Here is a 21,939-nt window from a genome sequence, read left to right as displayed (position 1 = left end):
CCGGCAGCCCAGAGGCGGCGGAGGCACGCTCTGGCGAGCGGGTGGGCGCGCGGGCACCCCGGTAGCCCCTTCCTTCTTTCCGCCGGAGTTGAATCTGTGCTGCCCGTGTCCAGGTGCTGGGCTTCCGGACCGACACGGACCCCCCATTCCGGCCCGCGGCCGTCTTGTCATGCTGCCCAAAGTGGAGACGGAAGCCCTGGGACTGGCTCGATCGCATGGGGAACAGGGCCAGATGCCGGAAAACATGCAAGGTAAGGAGGCGCCGCGCGGCGCTCCGGCTCCCGCGGCTTCACCGCTCCAAGGCTCGCCCTGCCGGCTCCTGCCTCCTCTGCCTGGCATCGGCGGCGTGGCCCGGCCGGGCTGCGCGCTTGCAGCCGCGGGCTTCCAGGCGGCGCGCGGGCGACAAGCCTCCTCCCCAGGTGCAGGCATAAAAGTTTATGGCTCTTGAACAATGCGGGGCAGAGGTTTTTCCAAGCGTCGTGTAATTGGCCGCTTCTAATTAAGAGAAGAGAGGCTGCGAGCTCTATGGCAACCCGAGCGGGGCAGCTCCAGGCTAAAGGTACTTTAGCATAATTAGACCATTCTAAGAAACGGAATGCCTTGCTGGACACCCGAGCAGGCTCTCCGTCAATGGAAGCGGTGTGTGCTGTACTTAGCCAGTGTTCTTGTGTGGAGAGGCAAGACCCTGCCTGGGAAAGTCTACTACAGACAGAGAAGGTGACCCCAGGAAGGCTTGTAGCGTTATTAGAACGGCATGTGGGCACCCCCGAAAGCCAAAGTGGACACCAACAGCTGGCTTGGAGTTGGACAACTTCAAAACTGCTGCAGTACTGCAGGGAACCAAAGTTACCCCAACCCTACTCCCTGCGCGGGTGGTGTTGAATGCCTTGGGGTTCGGGAGCGGCGGTTTAGCTTATTGCCCCGGTTTAAAACCGAGAGCTGGGAATATGAAGTCCCATTTGTTTTCCCAGCTCTTGATTGCTAACAAATAAACAAATCCCGCCGTCTATGTTTTCTCCTCATTCCAAAATAGCAGCTCTAGATCTGGCTTGTATTAAGCCCTTCAGAAGTTTATCGCATTTGCCCTGGGCCGGGGAGGGAACAATGCTAGGAAAAGTCACCGGTGCTCTTCCATCCTCGCCCCTTCCAGCGTGCAGGATGTGCGGGCCGGCGGGCCTGTGATCCCGGCACGCTTCCTGCTGTCCCCTTGCGCGAACTTGAAAGGGCCGGGGAGGTGTTGAGAGCAGAGTTCAGGGCTGGTGCGCACCGCAGTGCGGAGTGGGCGGCGCGCCTGGGGCGCACAAGCTGGTGGACCTGATGTTGCCCGGCTGCGGATGGGGAAGGGGGTAGCAGGAGGGCTTGAGTCTGACTGGTGCTGTCGGTCACCCCTACGGTGGTGACCCTGGGGTTTCTCCAATTCTTCAGGTAGGGCTGTGGAAGTCCCCTGGGGCTAAGGCCCCAGAGACCGATTTGTCGTGTGGGTCTGGCTGCTGGGGGACTCGGCTGGCCCCAAGAGGCGTTTCTCCCCCGCACCTGGGGTTCCAGAGTAGTGGGGCTAAAGGAAGCGGCGTGGGAAGCCGGGCCCTCAGCCACCAGCTCCGGAGAGGGCCTACCCTTGGGGCCTCTGGGTGATGCCAGCGCGATTCTTGGGTCCAAAAGGAAAGTTTCTGCTTTTCCTTCTGGAGCGGGCATTTCTGGGGGACTCGGGAAAAGAAGCTAAAGGAGACGCCAGACAACAATTAAGGGAGGCAAAAACAAAGGCTTACTTGGGAGCAGGGGAGGGAATGCCATCTTAACGTTTTCTTGGAAAAGTTCGAGAGGGGCCTTCTTGACACATTGCTTGATATCCCCAAACCAGAGAATTAGCTTTCCCTTGTGCCTGGGGCTCAGAAGTCGCCTGTCGCCTGCTCGCTCAGCCCCTGATTCGCAAGCAGCATGGTGAGCCTGGGCACGGCTTCTAGGACCAGCAGCCTGCCAGTTGAGTGGAGCCCCAGGGGACGGGCGCTCATTTCCAGGCTTGCTCTGGTTCCAACCTGGGACGCGTCCGTCGTCTCACTCCTAGGAGAACCCAAAAAGAGTCACTACTAGGTCCCGGGATAGCGCGGCGCGCCTCACTTCCCCACGCACCTAGCTTTCCAAAGCCCGCAGTATCCTCTTCTAGTGGCTCCCAAATCCCTAATTCAGCTGCACCAGGACACCTGAAAACTCTAGAAGACGCCTGGGCCTCGGGCAGCGACGTCCTTTCCCCCACTCAGGCTCTGTCTCTGGATTTTTCAAGAGGGTCCCCACCCCATGCCTCGGTCTTTTCGATGTTGGATCCCCGAGGTGGGCACAGAGTCCCTCTGAAAGCAGTTTCCTACCCGTGCACCTTAGGTTTGAAGTCAGAGTTTACTTTGTTGGGGAAGGGGAGGTACAACCGTCCCTGTCCCTAAAACATGCCTCAAGACAGTAATCCTAAGTTTTAGGAGAGCCATAAACGTCTAGGGCTATAAACAAAACTTCTGAACCCTCAGCCTTTCCTAAACCCCCAGGTTCCCCAAACCCTAGAGATCTCTTAGGTGTGGGATTGAGGTTGGCCCCGCTGGGAGGACTGAGCCCAACATCCCTTTATTTGCAATTCACTGAGCCCAGTCTCCCGCGTCTGCTGGAGCCTCTTCTCCCGGGATTCTCCCAAACTCCGGCTGACCCGCCCGGGTGTGAGCCCCAGCCCAGGCTCGGCGGCTCCGGAAGAGGCACTTCAGCTCGGCGGGTCCCGCTCGGCCCTCAGCCGCCAAGTGCTGTAAGTGACCCCCCACCCCGCTGACGGCCCATTCCGAGGCCCTCAGAAGCTGAGCAAAAAAGAACTTTATTTTAAAAGGAACAAGTCATCCGAAATGAGGCCACTGCGGTGATAGAGTGGCCGGGCACTTTGGCAATGGGGTGGGTGGGGGCGATTTCTCTTTCCTTTGTGGTAAACAAACCAGAGGAAACTTCTGCCGGGCTGTGGGTTCCCCATCCCCCCGCCCCACCCCCTGCAAACGCCACTGATTAACTTAAAACAAACTCGGCTCCCTGTTTGTGCGCCACTGGGCGGCAGAGGCCAGGACGAGAGCCGGGCGCAGAGCCGGGCGCGCAGGGGTCTCACCGGACAGTGCGGGCGTGCAGACCTGCCCTGGCCCGTGGTGCTGCCCACCCGCGCGCCCAGGCCGGGTCGCATGGATGCGGAGTCCCGGGGAAGGGCCGGATCAGGTACTTCCCGGGGTCCTCTGGTCACTGCGCTTCCTGCGCATACTTTATCTTTTCCACTGCAGGGACGCCTCGGCCGGGCCGCCTAGAGCCAGGCGGTCACCGGACCCGGCAGCGCGTCCGCAGCGGCCTGATTTCCGTTTAACTTTCACAGGGCGATCGCTTTGAGGTGTTTATCTTTTGCAGTGATGATCGGAAACGTGAAGTTCATTACAGAGCTTCAATACTTTTCAACGAAACCAAGCCCTCCTGTGTATCTTTTCCTCTTCTGTTTTTTTCCCCCCTTCCCCCCATCCGGGCGTCCTCTCTCTTCTTTTTCCTCCTTTTTATTTTCACAGATTTTCAAACGTGAGGAGATGAAGTATCCAGAAGTACTGTCCATGTGGAACTGAATGTTTCGATTATTCTAGCAGATCTGAGCATGGGGAGCCGCAGGCAGTTTAAGTGGAGCCGCCGCGGGGGCTTCAGTTTCTCTGTTGAAGAGTTTGCAAACCAGAGCTGCTACCCTTATTAGCAAGGTGCACTCACAGCAGACTCCTTCAGGAGTGAGGAGGGCATTCTGTGTGTGCCTGCTTCTCTCTCTCAGCCAAATGTGACATTTTGGAACTTTACAGAGATGTAAATCAAAGAAATCCTAAGCTGTCACTTTATACAATTCATGATTCCATTCTAATTTGTTGCTTTGCAGAGTTATGAGACTTGTGTTCAACAGTGGTCAGTTTAAAGTGTTAACAAAAGAAGTTGGAATTATTTTTTTTTTTACTAATTTATTATATTTCTTCCTCCTAATGCTTCCATGTGGATGAATTATTTTTAAAATTTACAAATAATGAAGTACATGCTCATTGATGCCAAAAGATGTTTTACTTTCACTGTGTAAAAGTAGTTCTCTTCAGTACAACCTGGGTAAAAAATTATTTTTATTTTACGTTTTACCTGCTGATATTTACCCACCAGTCACCAAAATGCTTTTGTTTCCGGGATTAAAGCCTACACAGTACATTAATTGGATATATGTGTGTACATTTCTCTTGTTTCAGTGTCTCAATTTAAAATGGTGAATTACTCCTATGATGAAGACCTTGAAGAGCTCTGTCCCGTGTGTGGAGATAAAGTGTCTGGCTACCATTATGGGCTTCTCACCTGTGAGAGCTGCAAGGTTAGTTCACACATTGCTACCTGAAAAATACAGTGTTTGAAACCAAAATAAGCCATTGGGTCACTTTTTTTAAGCTAAATTTAGGTTATCTTTTTTAGACTCAATTAAAAATGAGACACAAAGAAAGAGTCTTAGGGAGATGATTCTTAGAAATATGTGTCTGATTTAGTTCAAAAGGCAAAGGAATTTATGCTGTTTAGAAAACTTTGCCATTCTCATGGTTTTAAAATATTTTACTGTAGTGAAGTGATGTAGCTGTGGAAAGACTTCCATTTCTAACAGTCCTAAATATTGATTTTGTTTGACTTATATACATTTAAAGCATCGTTGTTCTTGAGAGGGGACGTGACAAAGTATTTCCCAAATACATTTTAGCTTGAGAGTATTCTGTGCTCCAAGTCTACACATTTTTTATCCACAGACGCAAAAGTCTAAATTCCCAACTGTGATTTCATCCTGATTCATTCCAAAAATAATTTTAAAGGTTTTTGAAATTTTTATCATAAAGACTAAGAAACCAGAGTTTAGTTTTTAACAGAGTAATTTTCATAGCATGTATGACCTTTTTAAATGAAAGTATTTTAATATACATAATGTACTATGTTGCTACTAAAATATCAATTATACTTTAAGAATTTATCTCAGACCTTTATTATTCCCAGTAAGTTCAATGTTGACCACTTTCAGTAATTTTTTTAAAGTAGAAAACTCACTACCAATTACTTAAACCACTACCAAGAAAAATCCCTTCATTCTTTATAACAAAGTAAGATTGTTTCTCTTTGTGGCTAGTAGGAAAATTATAAATACTATCCTGTTAAAGCTGTTATTACATCATAAAGCTACAAATTTTATTTTTGAGTGAAATATAAGTAAAGCACATGCTGTGTGTGCTGCAGTCCAGCCCTCTGCAATGCCTGCCTTTCCTTTCCATTAGTTTCACCTTTTTTTTAAACAGTTCCCATACTTGAATGTATTCCAGTGGAATTAAGAGCATTTCCCCATTTTACTCTTTAAATCCTTTTGCTTTTAACTTTCCAGTGTTGACATTTGTAAAAGATCTGAGGTGTTTTGCTATTCCATTTTTCACTGGCATCTTGCAATGCTTTATCACTAAAATTGTATCATACTACAATTCCAGATCTTCATGAGTACCTCTATCTGGAGCATGTAGGTTAATAGGAAAAAAGATTAAAAAAAAAAATCACTGGTAAATATACAGAGTATTTTTTTCTAAAATGTTATGTAGCCAAATCTCCCCAAGATTTGATGTAATTCTTCAGGAATATAGTTCTGATGCCAAAAAACCTCCACCATGGCCTGGCACTGTGTTGGAGGGTTGTTCTTGCTGAAATGTAAAATAAGCCACTGAACCTCATAGGGGCTTCAAATGGTGCAATGAAAGGATTAACTGGTGATTTCCTTAAAATGAAACAATGGAAGAGACGGGTGTTAGATTTATAATACGTCTCACTATTTTCTCTGTCTTATAGGGATTTTTTAAGCGAACAGTCCAAAATAATAAAAGGTACACATGTATAGAAAACCAGAACTGCCAAATTGACAAAACACAGAGAAAACGTTGTCCTTACTGTCGATTTCAAAAATGTCTAAGTGTTGGAATGAAGCTAGAAGGTAAGATTCTTCTAAAGACTACTGCCTATTAAAACTCTCCAAGGACATGGACTTTAAAACAACATTGTACTCATAGCATGGTAACATTATTTTCCCAGTCTTTTAACACTACTGACAATAATGTAAGATCTTTTTATGTTTTGTCTGCAGAATAGTCTGAGTCTCACTTAAACATGGTAACATCTACCAGGAAAAAAAATTTAAATATCAGTTTCTCCCTTTTTTAGTTTGGGGAGCAGATGCATTTTACACAAAAAAGGTTAGGTTACATGAAAACAAGAGTAAAGCAAGCCAACTGAGAAAAAATAGAATTAGCTTGCAAAACTATAAACATAAAATATCTTTTAAGTTTACAGACTGGGATGCCCTGGTAAAAGTTTGATTTCAATTCTTTTTAAATAGGTGTGTTTGTCATAATTGTTACTATTAATTTCATGACTCCTGAGTAAGAGTTAAAGCCTTTAATTGTGAAAAGGAGTTTCTTATGTAGAGCATCATTTTTGATAGTGTAGGAATACACATTCCTTTTTTTAAAGATAATGACTGAGTCTGCAAAATAGAAAAATTGAGAAGAAATAATAATGAACTATTATAATGAATAATAATGAACTATTAAATCAATAGCCATGGTTTGACAAGAATAAGAGTGATTCCTCAAAAGTCGCACTAAACTTTGTTGCAAGAGCAAAACCTATACGACAAGGTACAGGTTGGCAGGCGGTAAAGTTAATATGTGACTGCTGTAAATAATTTGTAGTTCATGGACTATTATAGTATGTTGCTGTTTTCCAACCTCTGACCTACTGGCTTTCCACGGATTAAATATACTGCAAATAAAGCAATAACAAGGGATACATATCACTGATGGTGCTAGATATAAGAATGCATTTTATTTGATCAATGAGGCACAGGCAGTTTTTATTTGGAGCTTTAATGTTATATGGAACTCATGCTAAAAAAATTCATATAAATATGCCAAATTGCTAACAGATTCCTTCCAAATAGAAGTGGCCACTTTGGTTATGAGGGCTGTTAAAGTCAGTATTGTTTTTTAAAAGAGATCAAGAAAGGAAATAATTGATGGCTATTAATTTCCTTATCACCAATCACTTTAATATTTCTTGAATAGCAAAATATTGTCGTATGTGCTTACTATGGTATGAAACTAAGAAGATAAGTAATGATATGTTGTGATTTCATACAACATTTGATTTTTTTTTCAACAGAAGGAAAAAGTTTGCATTTCTTTATCTTAAAAATTACGCTTTCTTAATTGTATAATAGTCACTTTTGGTATATACTCATACTTCCTTAGGAGTGATATGAAACAATTAAATATTCAATAAATTATCATCCAGATGAAAAACTCTTTATGATCTTGTGCATTATTCTGGATACCTAGAATTCACAATAAATTTTTAATGTTACACTAATCCTAAGATAAAAAGCTGAAAAACTTAACCTCCAGCAATTTCAATCTGTCATAAGCTGTCAGAGGCCTATGGTTTCTGTCTAATTGCCACTGGCTTTTATGGGCTTGGAGAGAACTGCCAACTGACTTATTAGGCATGGCCCCAGACTCACACACCACTGTGGCAGAAGACTCTTCTAAAATGAATCTACTTTAATTGTGTCCCACTCCACTTAAGTTAAAAGCAGTAACGGGGGTTATCTGATGTGAGTTCATCAAGTCAGGTACAAATGACTTTCCAAGAAGAGCATGTACCCAACCGTTCTGCAATTGCAGCAGATTAGCTAAAGTGGCTTGAGGGAGAAAGATGTCCCAAGAAAAAAATATTTGCAATTTAATCCAGAAATGGTGATTTGATTCCTGCTCTCTGCCCCCTAAAAAACCCAAAGCAGTTTGGGGTCATGATATAACTGGCATAATAGAAGCTGATACTTGAGTAGGTCAACTGATGCTGTTTTTAGTGATGTGAAATACCCTTGTGGTTAGCAAAAATTGCGAAATCCCTTCAGTCCATGAAAAGGTTAATATGTCCCTATGTATCCAAAATATTTTTTTTGGTGAGAACACATACTTGGAGGAAAGAATTCACAAATACAGAGGACATGGTTCCTTGGGAAATCTGTGGGCTATTGTAAGGAAAACAACCATATACATAATCGCTTCTGGTTGATTTTCAATATCTCAAGTTCTGGAGGTCTAGAGAATGATGATAATTTACACCTTATTTATACGCTTCTTCCTTCCCTTTCGCCCCCTCTCCCCCAAACAGCGGTAAGGGCTGACCGAATGCGTGGAGGAAGAAATAAGTTTGGGCCAATGTACAAGAGAGACAGGGCCCTGAAGCAACAGAAAAAAGCCCTCATCCGAGCCAATGGACTTAAGCTAGAAGCCATGTCTCAGGTGATCCAAGCGATGCCCTCAGACCTGACCATCTCCTCTGCGATTCAGAACATCCATTCTGCCTCCAAAGGCCTACCTCTGAACCACGCTGCCTTGCCTCCCACAGACTATGACAGAAGCCCCTTTGTCACGTCCCCCATTAGCATGACAATGCCCCCTCACGGCAGCCTGCAAGGTTACCAAACATATGGCCACTTTCCCAGTCGCGCCATCAAGTCTGAGTACCCCGACCCCTACACCAGCTCCCCAGAGTCAATAATGGGCTACTCCTACATGGACAGTTACCAGACGAGCTCTCCAGCAAGCATCCCACATCTGATACTGGAACTTTTGAAGTGTGAACCAGATGAGCCTCAAGTCCAGGCCAAAATCATGGCCTATTTGCAGCAAGAGCAGGCTAACCGGGGCAAACACGAAAAGCTGAGCACCTTTGGGCTTATGTGCAAAATGGCAGATCAGACCCTCTTCTCCATCGTGGAGTGGGCCAGGAGTAGTATCTTCTTCCGAGAACTTAAGGTACGCCACCAGCCATTACCACTTCTAATACCCTTTGCAAGCGACCTAACTATGTTCCTAGTTAACATATTCTTGGTGCTGAGAAAACATTGCCCTTACTTTTCTTCTTTGTATGATTTACAGTGTGGAAGTATTTTTACCAGGAATACTGTAGTTTAAACTTGATGGGGCTTTTATTCTGTGTAGCTCTTAATTTGGGGGAGGGATAGAACTTAATATAAAATATAGAAAATGGGTTTTTTCCCCCAAATGGTAGAATGTCTTTATTCCTTTTAACTCAGATGGTTTATGGCCAAAAAAAAGGTCAAGTCAATGTGAAACAGCACCTACTAAATGATTTTTTTAATTACTAAGTAAAGACCTATATTATAATGGTATTATCTTGAAGGTTTCTTCCAAAAGAAAAAAATGCCAACATTGAGTTGTGTTTAGACTCTAAATTAAAAAGTACCACTGGTTAGTAGTATCAAGTAGGTATTTACTACCTGTTTACCTGGATATTAGGTTGGTAAAGACTTTGTTTTTGGAGCAAATTCCAATAGGATGTTTATTGGATGGGGAATGGGCAGATTGTGAGTGCTGGTCTATTTGGCTGGGGTTTTAGTTCACATAGTCTGTCGTTGATTTTAATGGATTGGTGCACTGTAAACACAGTACTTGTTTGCGTAGGGATCTTGTTTAACTATATAATTATTCTGTTTCCCGAAATTGAAGACTGAATTAATATAGGAAAGTTATTTAGAAGTTTGGAATCTCTAAGAGTGGCTACAAAACCACATTTGGTAGCCAGTGGCTTCCTGCCTGTTTTAAAAGTGAGTCTTGCATTTGATGTCTAAGTGTATTCTATCATAACATCAATTTCTTCCCTTTGCTGTCATGTGGGGAGATGTGGCTGCTAACTATCTGTGGCTTCTGACTGCCAAGGACAGGAGATTTTAAAATTTCTGGGAGAAAGAAAATACAAAGCAGGCTTTTAATTTAAAGAGTTACTGTTAAAAATGGCCTATGCAGGTAGGTGGATGAGGGAATGTGGAAGCAATGTGAAAATGGAAAATAATAATTTTCATGGCAGTCTTCACTAAGTTCTGTTTCTTGTGCATGAAAAAAGTTATCTGAACATACCAAAGTATGTTAATAAAATGCCACCAGCATGCTGTGAAGACTGCTGACATATCCAACTCTTTATTTTTGTGTTCTTTACTGCTACATTAGAAGATGCCTGAAGGATACAGCAGGCTGCAGAGGCCAAGCAGAGTGCATCGTATTAGTGGGGTCAGGCCAGATATTTTCTGAATATGTAGTGTCTGTAACCACTCTGTGTAATCAGAACATTTTTAAATTTTTTTGAGACAGAATCTCACTCTCTTGCCCAGGCTAGAGTGCTATGGCCGTTAGCCTAGCTCACAGCAACCTCAAACTCCTGGGCTCAGGCGATCCTCCTGCCTCAGCCTCCCGAGTAGCTGGGACTACAGGCACGTGCCACCAGGCCCAGCTAATTTTTCCTATATATTTTTAGTTGTCCAGCTAATTTCTTTCTATTTTTAGTAGAGATGGGGTCTCGCTCTTGCTCAGGCTGATCTTGAACTCCTGAGCTCAAGTGATCTTTCCACCTTCGCCTCTGTGTGAGCCACCTTGCCCAGACTGGAGATGAAAATTAAAATGATAATTTTCGATACAACTGAAAGGTTAGGTAATGTAAAAGTGAGGAAAGCACAGCCTTGATAATACAATGGACTTGATTTGAATTATATCTTCCCTGCTTAATAATTGTGTTTTTATAGGCAGATTACCATACTCTCTGAGCCCAATGTTCTCATCTGTAAAATTGTATATATCGTGTTTGTTAAGGAGTATGGGAAACATATCAACACTTACATTGAAGAGGTTTTGCAGGAAAAAAATGAGAATATGTGATTGAGCACCTAGTACTGGGAGTCTGGCATATACTACATGCTCAATATAAGTGATACTATCCTTAAATTGTTATTATTTTATGAAAAGCACAGTCTTTACATAATTTTAGCTTATATTCAGGAAGAAACCCCATACAGTTATATTCCCTTTAGCACTGGAAAACAACATCACTACATGTGTTAAAGAGTAGTATAATTGTGTTATAATTAGCAGTCAATCAGTACTAAGGAAGGACCTAAAATTTGCCAAGCAGTAAGTTGGGTGTAAGAGAGATACAAAGTTGGATGAGACAAAATGTATCCTCTTAGAGTTTATATATAAGACTTTTTCATGAATAATTATTTTTAAAAGATGAAGACAGCTGAAGAGAATAAAGGCATATTTCACAAATAAGGAAAGAAATAATGCTTACTATTTACATGTAGAAAAGGAAATTTTATAAAGTGAACATAGCTAAGCACAAGTTGGACTTCAGGAGTCCTGGGAAAATACTTTCTCTCCAAATTTCCTCTTTTCTTCTCCCTGCAACTGAATTCTACAATGAGAGTCTTTTATATGGCATGAGTTTAAATACTTGGCTACAATATAAATCTTTGGGAATGGCACATATTAAAACATTGTCAATCATTGTGCTATTGTTTAATGCATTTATCATTCTTTCATGGGAAAATGAAAAAGAAAAACGGAAAGTGCATACAAGTATTGGGGGCGCCTACAAGGAAGGAGGAGGCGCTGGCCCCAGGACAGAAGGACAGTCCTGCCCCATTCCACCGCTGCCTCGGTCTCACACGGAACAGGGCTGATTCAAAGTATTTTTCAGAGAACAAAAAGTTGAATCCAGAGTAACTTAGGGATAGTTTCAATAGAGAGTTGTGAAGTGACTATTTACATTTGGGAGAATTTCTTTTCCTTTTGTTTATAAATTTACTCTGTCAGAAAACAAAAGAGAGTTGTTTGAAGCCAGGATTCAGACATCTCCAGAGCTGTGGCTTTCAAATCTTTTAACCTGCAGTAGGAAATATATTTTGAATGGGAACATATTGTACCAAACACATCACTTACACACACGAGCAAACGCACAGGCACACACACACACAATGGAACCAAAGTTTCACTAGACTTACACATGCCATGCACTCTGATATTTTCTATTCTATTCTGCTTTAGTATAATTTATGTTTTTTAAAAATTCTGGTCATGATCCAGTAAATTTACTTCATGATCCACACATGAAGCATGACCTGAAATTCAAGGAACATTGCTCTGGGGGGTGTTTTGTTGGCCAGCTGTGTGGGATGTGGACTACCTGGTACCACTCAGAACAACCCCTGAAAAAGGCTTGTCCTCTTTCTCCGGGCACGGCCTGTAAGACACCCCTGAAACCTGCAGCCCAAGTCCCTACCCCATCTTTTTGCAAAAGTTGGTATTTTTAAATATCATTTGGGAAGATGAATGCTCTTCTTTAAACATTCACCTTTTCCTTGTTAATGTCATAGCAATTTTTCCCTCAAGTGATAGACTTACAGGGCAGGTTACTTATACCTTTACAACCTAAAGATGAAAAGTCATATATTTGCTCCTAATTACGCAATTTTTGCAAATGACCTGTTGCTTACTCTCCCAGGAGAAGATATACACTTTACCATGTAGAAAAAAGAGAATATAGATTTCATTTATTTACTAGTTAAGGGCACAGAAGGACCAGGAAAGTCAGTGGGTTGTTTTGTTTCTCAATATATCTACAAAAGGTGCAAAAAAGGCATTCTGGTCTCCATTCAAATGTTGGAATGAGAAAGAGGAATTTAACAACTCTTGAACTCTTAGCTTGTGAAATAGCATTCAGAAAAAAAAAAGATTGCATTCATAGAAACCATGGAATTTCAGAGCTGGGAGATTAAAGGAAAAGGGCTTGAGGACAGTACAAGTGAGCTGTGTTGATTTCTTACATACCTGTATGGAGCACTTCTGGTCTCCATTCAAAATAATGACATGAGAAAGATGAAATTAATACCCTGAAACTTGTAGCTTTTGCAACAGCAAACATGCATCAAAAGATACTCATCATCTTCTAGAAACCACAAGGTTTTTCAGAACTAGAAGAGATGGTAGAAATCATTTGACCTCTTCTCTTTACAGATGAAGAAACTGAGGCTCGAGAGGGAATGTGACTTGCCCATGATCATACAGCTACTAAATGGCAGAAATGGGATCGGTAGATTCAGGTTCAAAGAAGCACACTCCCCTCCCCTATCCCCCAACACACACACACACACACACACACACACACACACACAAATAGGCAGTGTAACCTTTGACTCCAAAAACACAGAGCTTTGCCAGTGAAGCTAAAGCAAATCTCTAGGTTATCAGAAGTCCATCACTACCATCCAATTATTAAATCACTAGTAATCAGCGAGACAGATTTTCCCTCAGCCCAGACAACCCCCTGGGAGTGAATGAGTCACTTTAGAAAGCTACAATAATTCTTTCAGGCCATCAGGGTATCGTTCAGTACCATGGATCCACCAGTGAGCACTTCTGGGCCTGAAGTTTCCAGAGTATTCTCTGGTGCCTTCCCCTCTGCACACAGCTTCCTCTCTGGGAGAGTCTGTTCAGCAGCAGCATGTGAGTTGTGTACAGCAGTTAAAATGACTGAACACAGTTGTGTCCTGTGCTCTACCCGAGGCTGGGCATGTTCTTAACATGGCTTTCTTTTTCTGTATGTTGGTGAAAATAGGCAGAATGTGAACACAGGGTGCTTGGAAAGATACAGAGAAGGTTAGCATTACTCCTGCGTAGGGGTGATTTGCAAATTTGTGAATCTTCCCATAAAAAGAAGACAGGATTGTAACCAGGTGATAGATGAGCCACTAATTATAAACTTTTCTGAGATAGTGTCTGATTATATTCAATATTCAATTCTTTAAACCAAATCTGTGTTAAAGTGGCCTATACTTCTCTGACTTTTTCCTTGTGTTTTTGGAAATTAAGAGCAAATACAAGACTTCCCCATTCTGCTGAAAGAGTTGTCCTTGTGACAGGTCAAGAAGATTGTACTTTTTTCCCCCAGTTCATTTTTTTCTCCCCTCTGTCTTGAATATCTCACAAACACAAGAGCAGTGAGAAAATAATTCCCACTTTGTTAAACAACTAATGAATCTGGAGGATCTATTTGATCTTCTAATGAGACCAGATGTCTTGAGAGAATTCTGGGAATGGATATATATAAGAACTTCCCCTCGAAGAAGGATTCTGATACATGTAGGAATTAAAAAAAAAATCTAAGTTAATCCTGACTGAAACTCATAACTAGCGTTTCTGTGGAAAATAGGTCTCAGAGACTCAGGGAGTTTGTGCCAAAGGAATTCAGCCCTGCTGCGAAGCCAGTTAAGTGTAGTTTTCTCTACAGCGAGGGGAAAGAGGAGGAGCAACCCTTCCTTTCCCTCTGGTCCGCTGCAGAAGCAATCTGAGCAGAATTTTGTGTATTGATTTTTAACATTCTAGATCCTTTTGCCCAACCAATGTGGGTCAAAATCTTCTACTTTATTGGGTCGGTCCCAGTTTTAAGCTATATTCTTTGGTAAACTGACGTAGCCCTTCTTCTGTGTAGGAGAGAGCAAGAGAGGAAGAGCCTGCCCAGGGTCTTCCCACACTTCCCTGACATGGGGCTGTCTGCTGCCTTTGCCCGAGAGTTTGGGTCAGGAATCCAATCCCAGCATTCCTCCTTGAGCATGTGATGTTCCACAGCTACGCACTGTACTTACTTCTGTTTTCGCTTCTCTGCATGCAAAGTGGCTAACCTGGGAAGGAGTTGGAGAATGAGAAGGAGCAAAACTTTAAAGTTCGTTTTCCCGCCATATTTTCCAACCGTATTTTCATGGAAATCTCAAATTTTTCCCTTGGAAAATTTGATCTGAAGGCAAACCAAACCATCTATTGCCAGTTCTCCTACTCATCAAAAAAGATAGCAGAATAAAATAAATCTGACCTACATAGGTTTACAAGGGAATGAGAAAACTGGTTTTTCATCCCCTGGAGATGGATCTGAAAGTTTTCTTCTGTCTTTGTGAATTTGGAGAGAATGTTGGAATTGGCAGGTTGGATTAATGGTCTGTTAGGTCTCTTTAGGTGTGAAGCATCTGCAGATCCGAAACAGAAGCCTCTGGTCTGGCTGACGGTGTTGAGAATGTATGTTATTCAGCCTTCTTGCTTACACACCTATATTAATGCATAAGTGTCATAGACCAAGGAAGCCATCATCGTAGCGTTCTCCTTGTTCACTATTCACTGGATGAATCAGCTCTTCTCAGTCGGTACCCACATGTGCGATGGCTGGTTCATTGGTGGGCATTGCCGTGAGGATGTATATTCTGCACCTTCTGTGGTCTTCATGGGCATGTCTTGAAAGTATAGCAACCACCTTGAAACTGCCATGCACTAGTTACTTCTATCAAAGTATAATTTACATTCCTTAAAATGTATTCTTTTTAGTGCACAAATAATAGGACAGTTCCATCACCCCCTCAAAATCCCCCCACACCCATTTGTAGTAAACTGTCCCCACTCCAGTCCCTGCCAATCCTGATGTTTTTGTCCTTGTAGTTTTTTTTGTTTGTTTTTAAAAAAATAATAATTAAGTTTGCTTTATTCAGTGAGTATATCTTTGCAAACTGTGGGCTCAGTTTAAAATCCCTAACTTCCTAAAGCTTGGTTTCAGCACAGCTGAGTCCTTGTAGTTTCCATGTAAACATATCCTCCATGCGCGAGATGCCGGAATATTCAGCAAGAGCGTTGGTTGGTGATGATCATAGCTCCACACTGGGTTTGCTTGTTCACACACCTGATGAGCTTCCCGTTCCTATTAATCTACATGTTATCTGCTAGAATCATGGGAGAACATGAGCATAGCCAGACACACCCAGGAAATCCATGCGTAACTAGCTGGGTTGTTGTTAGGTGTCTGAATATGAACGAGGAAAGTGGGAAGATGAGCGTTTTCTTTGCTCTGCTCCAGGTCAGATGGTGAAAGAGAGGAGAAGTAACCTACTGGATGCCACTAAATGCCTGCCGCGATCCTGGGTGCTTTCCAGGCATTTCTGGTTTGGTCCTTAGGATGGTTCTGTGAAGTGAGCACAGGATATAGTCTCCTTTTGGCCCAAGGTGGGAGTCGGACCATTTTTCTTTTTTTTTTTTTTTTTTTTTTTGAGACAGAGTCTCACTTTGTTCCCCAGGCTAGAGTGAGTGCCATGGCGTCAGCCTCGCTCACAGCAACCTCAATCTCCTGGGCTCAAGCAATCCTCCTGCCTCAGCCTCCCGAGTAGCTGGGACTACAGGCATGAGCCACCATGCCCGGCTAGTTTTTTGTATATATATTTTTAGTTGGTCAATTAATTTATTTCTATTTTTGGTAGAGACGGGGTCTCGCTCAGGCTGGTTTCGAACTCCTGACCTTGAGCAATCCGCCCGCCTCGGCCTCCCAAAGTGCTAGGATTACAGGCGTGAGCCACCGCGCCCGGCCTCATTTTTCTTATATAACATGTTCTTTCTAGAGGATGTGTCCATCCGTTCCTCCCCATGTTTAAGGTCATATTGGCCCATATAGACATCAAATTAATTGATTAGTAAAAGTTTGATAACTCAAGTTTTAACCAATTATTTTAGTCAAATAATTGGTTAGTACCAGTAAAATTAACAAAGGCAGCTGAATCAGTTTTAAGGGGTGTGGAGAGGACTGGAGAGAGAGAGAGAAAAAAAAGAAATAAAGGCATGGGGAAAATAAACCCCAGGAGGCAATCTACCTACCCCTAAGGATTGGCTAACATGAATAGGTAAGGGCTTAGAGAAGATTCAAGGTCAGCTGAAAATAGTTGCATTTTTTCCTTGACTACAGAGTTTGAACAATAGATGGTAATATTAATAGCTGCCACTTACTGAGCCATGAACCAGACAATTGTTAAGAGTTTTATATGTGTCATCTCATTTAATACTAACTGGTCCCTGTGCGATAGGCATTGTAATTCCCACTGTGCAGATGAGCAAATTAAGACTGAAAGACATTTACTGACTTAAGTCACATAGCTAGTATGTGAGAGTGCTATTATTAAAAAATGTATATGGAAGTCTTTTGTAAACTGTAAAGTACTTTATAATTCTTACTATTATCACTGTGCCCATACCTATACCATTTCTAATAGGCCTTGAAGGATTTGTTAATTTTTACTAAAGAGAGCAGTTTTTCATGTTGATCCAAAAACTTATAAATTCATCGTTTTTTTAATTAGAGGAGGACATCATAGGAAACTGAGTCCAGAATCATTCAGCAAGTGCTCATGAGAGCAGGAACAGGGCTAGCCATTAGGGCAGCCAAAGCCTCAGTTTGCAAGCCCGGCTCTCCCTGGAGGGCTCAGGCTGAGGCAGGCAGGTGTGCTGTGAATACCTGGGTAGGCTTTCCCCTCCCCATCCAACCTCCCAATGCCCAGCACCAGTTCCTACTGAATAAATAGTAGAAGCAGTTTTGTCAGCTTGGAAGTAGTTACAAGCCTGGTTTCTGAGAATAATTAGGGTCCCTGCTTACTCTAATACTTGCACTTGGCCAGTAGGGCACACAAATTGCTCACAGACCGTGTGGAAGTCCTGCCAGAGTTAGTCCCTCGGTTTGGGGGAGGTAGAACTCGCTGAGTCTGAGCCCCCGGTTCCCTGTCTGTATACTGTCATACAAAGTCAGGCAACGGGTTAAAAAAAAAGCAAAAAACATGACTCTTCTGTGACACCCCTTAACATACTTCTGAAGGACTTTGCCCTCTGAACCTCTGAGGTAAAATAGATTTTTCTATTTTGCAGGATAAGTAAAGAATGACTTTTTGCTCTGACTGACTCTTCTACAGCTTGGGAAGTAGATCATACAAATCTTTGAAAGCTCCACATCCATTTGCAGAATGGCTGCATGGAAATTGGGCACTTAAACCAGTCTTCACGTTAAAGACATTAATCTCTAACCCAAGAATACCACCCACCGTCAAGAATAACATAAACGACACCTACAGCACCTCTTCCGGCAGGCAGCTGGGTATTTCATGAATGTCTGATACTTAAACCTAATTCCCCTCTGCACTCCCATACTCTCCTGGATGAGCGAGTGCTCGGGCAGCCAACGGCACGGGGGCCCTGGCCGACTCTCTTGGAGAAATTCTAATCTTCTGCATCATTTTCTTTTTATTTATTCCACTTTCTTCCCTTTCTCCTTGTCCTGACCCAATTTACTTTCTCTCTCTTCTGACTCAATTTACTTTTTTTCCCTTCCCATCTTATGCCCCAGGATCCCAGGGACACCCTTGGGTACTACCTTCTACAGCAGTGTGGTTTCAGGAACCAAATGGTTGCTACCCCTGTCCTCAGCTAGATCTGCATCCACCCTTCAGATGGGATGTGCTTGAGCAAGGAAGACTCAGAGTCCGCAGGTCTGAGGATGAGTGGAGAAGGCAGGGGGAACAGAGGACTGACAGACCCCAGAGATGGGCTGTATTTAGTGATAGTCGATAGAACTTCTATCTGTTCCTTCCACCCTACAAGGTGACTTCCATGCAGGCATTTTCTGTTGGAGATGGCAGTTCAGCTTCAGTGGGTTAGGAAGGGCGAGAAAGAATACTGAGGGTGGACGTAGCAAGTTGAGTAGGTACGAATCCCACCTGCTCATACAAAGTCAACTCTGAAATTCTCTTGTTTTCAAGTAGTTGTGAGGGTTTTTGTGCACAGCAAGGAAGTTCTACTTAAATCTCATAAGCCACATCTCCACACAGTGCCACTAATGGTCACCAGTGTTTTCCTCACTTGTAATTTGCTGCTTGGAAATAATTTTCAAATGCTATGTTTTTGACTGAGGAGGACCAATTCTGTGAATTCTTTGCTTGTGCTGTACTGTGAGGGAACAGCCAGAAACTTAGAGGAGAAAGATTAAGTGTGACGTACACAGGGCTTATGGAGCGCTGCTGCTGACCGTTTCTCTACAACAGCTAAAAGAAAACCACATTATCTTGTGTGTCTGGAAACGCCACTCAGATTGCACAACAGTGGGGATTAATGTTACTACCAAACTTGATCCAACTTCTAATTCCATAAGAATGCCTTTTCTTTACATGACAGATGGAATAATTGGCCAATAGGTCTAAAGTCTGTCCGTTACTGTGCAATAAGAGCATAGCAAAGGTGGAATGCAATCTCAGACTGGTGCCTTTAAAGTCCTGGTCTCTGTCTTTCATTTTGGGAGCATGGATGTAACTGGTCTTTCATCAGTAGTTCAGGACTGTTGGTTTGTGAAGTCCACAGCAGGGCCACCTCCTATGAATTGACTATCACATTTCTAAATGCCCTGTTTACAACATGACTTACCTGAGAGAGCAGTATAATTATTTCATTTAAATTAAAAACATATTTTTATGGGAATGAAACATCGTAGACACTGGATACATGTTGAACTGATGTGCTCAAAACTTCAAGGCGGGACACAAACTCCTCAGTGGTGAGGGCAATACCTATGCATCTTGGCTTTACTTTTAAACCACACTCAGTACATATTCTCAATAACCTGAAAATTCTTAGAATGATGTTTTAGATGACTTCCTAATTAGTGCTCCTGATTTTTAGACAGGCACACTCAACATTCATTTGCTAGAAAAATAGTGACATGCAAAGATTTGGGGTTGCAAATAATTTTTCCCTGCCAAATCTGTGTCTCTATCATAGAGCTTTCAGCACATATCCTGTTTTCAGACGTGTTCTCTGAACGGTCGGCTCAGTTTAAGGCCGCCTGTTTCATTGTGACCACTGTATCCTGTATCCTGTCGACTCTGAGATGGCTACAAATGCTGTTCTACTACCCACATAATGTCGTCGCAGTCGGGCCTTTTTGATCTGAAGTTGTGATGAATAAGAGGCTTTAATTAGTGCCTAATTTTTTAAAAAACTTAACTAAATATTACATTTCCCCTTATAAAATAATGATATAGATGAGTGTTTGCGAAGAAATGTTGGCAGCAGAATTCTTCAAAAGTTTTCCTTTGGGTGATGAAAAGCTGTTACGTTATTTTGACTAGCTAATCAAACGTAATTGGGTGGCTTGAAGTGCCTTAGATTTTCCTTGTACAGTTATCAAAGCAGGAAATGTAACTCGTGGAGCTGATGAAAGGCATCTCTCAGAGTGTTCTTTCAATTATAGATCTTACAGATTGAATGAAAGAAAAGCTCTAACTACTGCTGAAAACTCTGAGGCTTGAAATGCCCCTTAATGTTAACTGTGGTATTAGCTAGTTAACACATTATTACAGACTCTAATTGATTCTTGCTCCAGCTTTGGAGGAAAAAAACTTATGGATCTGTTTGGCACCAAAATTAAGTGGCGAGAAGGTGCTTTGCACACAATAATATTGCTGTTGACACTAAGTTCAAATCACACCAGATATTTGCAGTAAAAACAATGGTCCTGGTTCACTTTTGTGAGGAATGACATGCTTTGAAAACATTAATATTTTACGCTCACGTGTTGGTATTTGTGGTTATGAATGTCATGGAAGGAGTTTTATTTGACCATTGAGAATTACTTTTATGGTTTTATCAATGAAGTGTTGCAATCTCGAAGACATAACTCCATTTCAGTCACGTGTTTGGAAAGATCCAACTGAGAGTTCAGCTTCTGAAAAGGATCAAAACACATTACGCCCACGTTTTGCTGGGATGCTGCATTCCGCTTTAGAGTTGAAGCACATTCTCAGAGCTGCCCCTAAAACACTTCTGCTATAAATGAATAGTTCTGACTCAGGATTTATTCACTCACTCATTCATTGCGGGCATTTATTGCATTCCTACTGTGTGTCAGTCCCTGTGCTAAATTGCTAAAGATAAAGACAAATGCAGTCTTCACTTTACACATGTTAAGTCCGAGTGGCACTTTCCCCAACTAATGTGGAACCCCTCCCTGGCATCGATGCAGCAGCAAACACCACAGCAAACTGACCTGGAAGTTTTGTGTGAGGACAAGGCTATGACAACACCTGCATGATCAGACCTACTATGCTCACACCAATGTTTAAGATTCTATTTGAACCAAAAAGTACAATTTAATTCTCAGGACAACAAGCCAACCCCTGAGAAACACTGCATTAGTCCAGTAATGACTAAAACGTAAAGAGGAGGCAGGTTTGCCTAGAAGGTAGTGCAAGCCCTTTGAGGGGTACCTAACCAAGAGTGTGGGGGAGGGGAGAGTGTGGTCAAGAAAGGAGAAAATAACCAAGAGGGGTCTTGAAGGATGAGCAGGAGTTTTGAACCAGATGGGCAAGTGGGAGTGAGGGGCTCAGGCTTGTGCAAAAGTAGAGAGGTGTGGGCATGGCGCTTTGTGGCAACGTGGAGCAATTCCCAGGGCTGGAGGATCAAGTATGGGGAAGAGCGCGAGAGGTAAAGCCGGACAGAAGAGCGGGGCGTTTGCTAAGGCTTTCAAAATACTGAGTTTATCTAAGGGAAAGGGAAGCCATCAGAGGGATTTAAGCAGGGGGGAACCGGAAGGATTGAAAATATATCAGAATCCATAATAACTACTGGACACATGCCTGCCGTCTAATTTCATGATTTGGGTTCTGGTATAGGTTTTCCTTAGTTTGCCAGCATTTGGCTGAAAGTGCATTTCTATGTTTTCTTTATGTATTGCTTAAACTTTGTTGTTGTAAAGAAGGTATAGAGTTGGCACCTCTTGTATGCGTAGTTATTTTGCTTATTGTTTCCAACAGGCCTTTCCCTTGTAGGTAAATTTTGGTTATTGGTGACATGTATATATTTGAGGTCCTTGTTTCATGTTAAATTTAAATCAAGGTAATGGTTTAAAATTTTTTCAGTATAATATTTTTTTGATCAAAAAGGTTTTTCCTCTTTTTTTTTGTTGATAAATCCCATATTTTATATATATATATATATACATATATATATATATTTTTTTTTTTTTTTTTGAGACATAGTCTCGCTTTGTTGCCCAGGCTAGAGTGAGTGCCGTGGCGTCAGCCTAGCTCACAGCAACCTCAAACTCCTGGGCTCAAGCAATCCTGTTGCCTCAGCCTCCCAAGTAGCTGGGACTACAGTA

General features: G+C 42.6%; 1 protein-coding gene across 4 annotated transcripts in view; it reads left to right on the top strand.

The window, feature by feature from the left end:
• The window catches only part of NR5A2 (nuclear receptor subfamily 5 group A member 2), a 126,717-nt gene that overhangs the window by 11,972 nt on the left and 92,806 nt on the right, over window positions 1–21,939 (top strand). For 2 of the 4 annotated variants that reach the window (XM_012744419.3, XM_012744420.3), the window contains exons 2-5: window positions 114–251; window positions 4,266–4,384; window positions 5,878–6,019; window positions 8,260–8,906. In XM_012744419.3, coding sequence (XP_012599873.1) covers window positions 114–251; window positions 4,266–4,384; window positions 5,878–6,019; window positions 8,260–8,906 — 1,046 coding nt within the window. Of the gene's footprint in view, window positions 1–113; window positions 252–3,095; window positions 3,229–4,265; window positions 4,385–5,877; window positions 6,020–8,259; window positions 8,907–21,939 lie in introns of those variants that run through there. The other 2 variants (XM_012744425.3, XM_012744423.3) reach the window with 2 other exon arrangements.

This window comes from Microcebus murinus, chromosome 23, assembly GCF_040939455.1.
Source record: "Microcebus murinus isolate Inina chromosome 23, M.murinus_Inina_mat1.0, whole genome shotgun sequence".
NCBI classification, from domain to species: domain Eukaryota; kingdom Metazoa; phylum Chordata; class Mammalia; order Primates; family Cheirogaleidae; genus Microcebus; species Microcebus murinus.
This window is presented reverse-complemented; position numbering and strand designations above follow the sequence as displayed.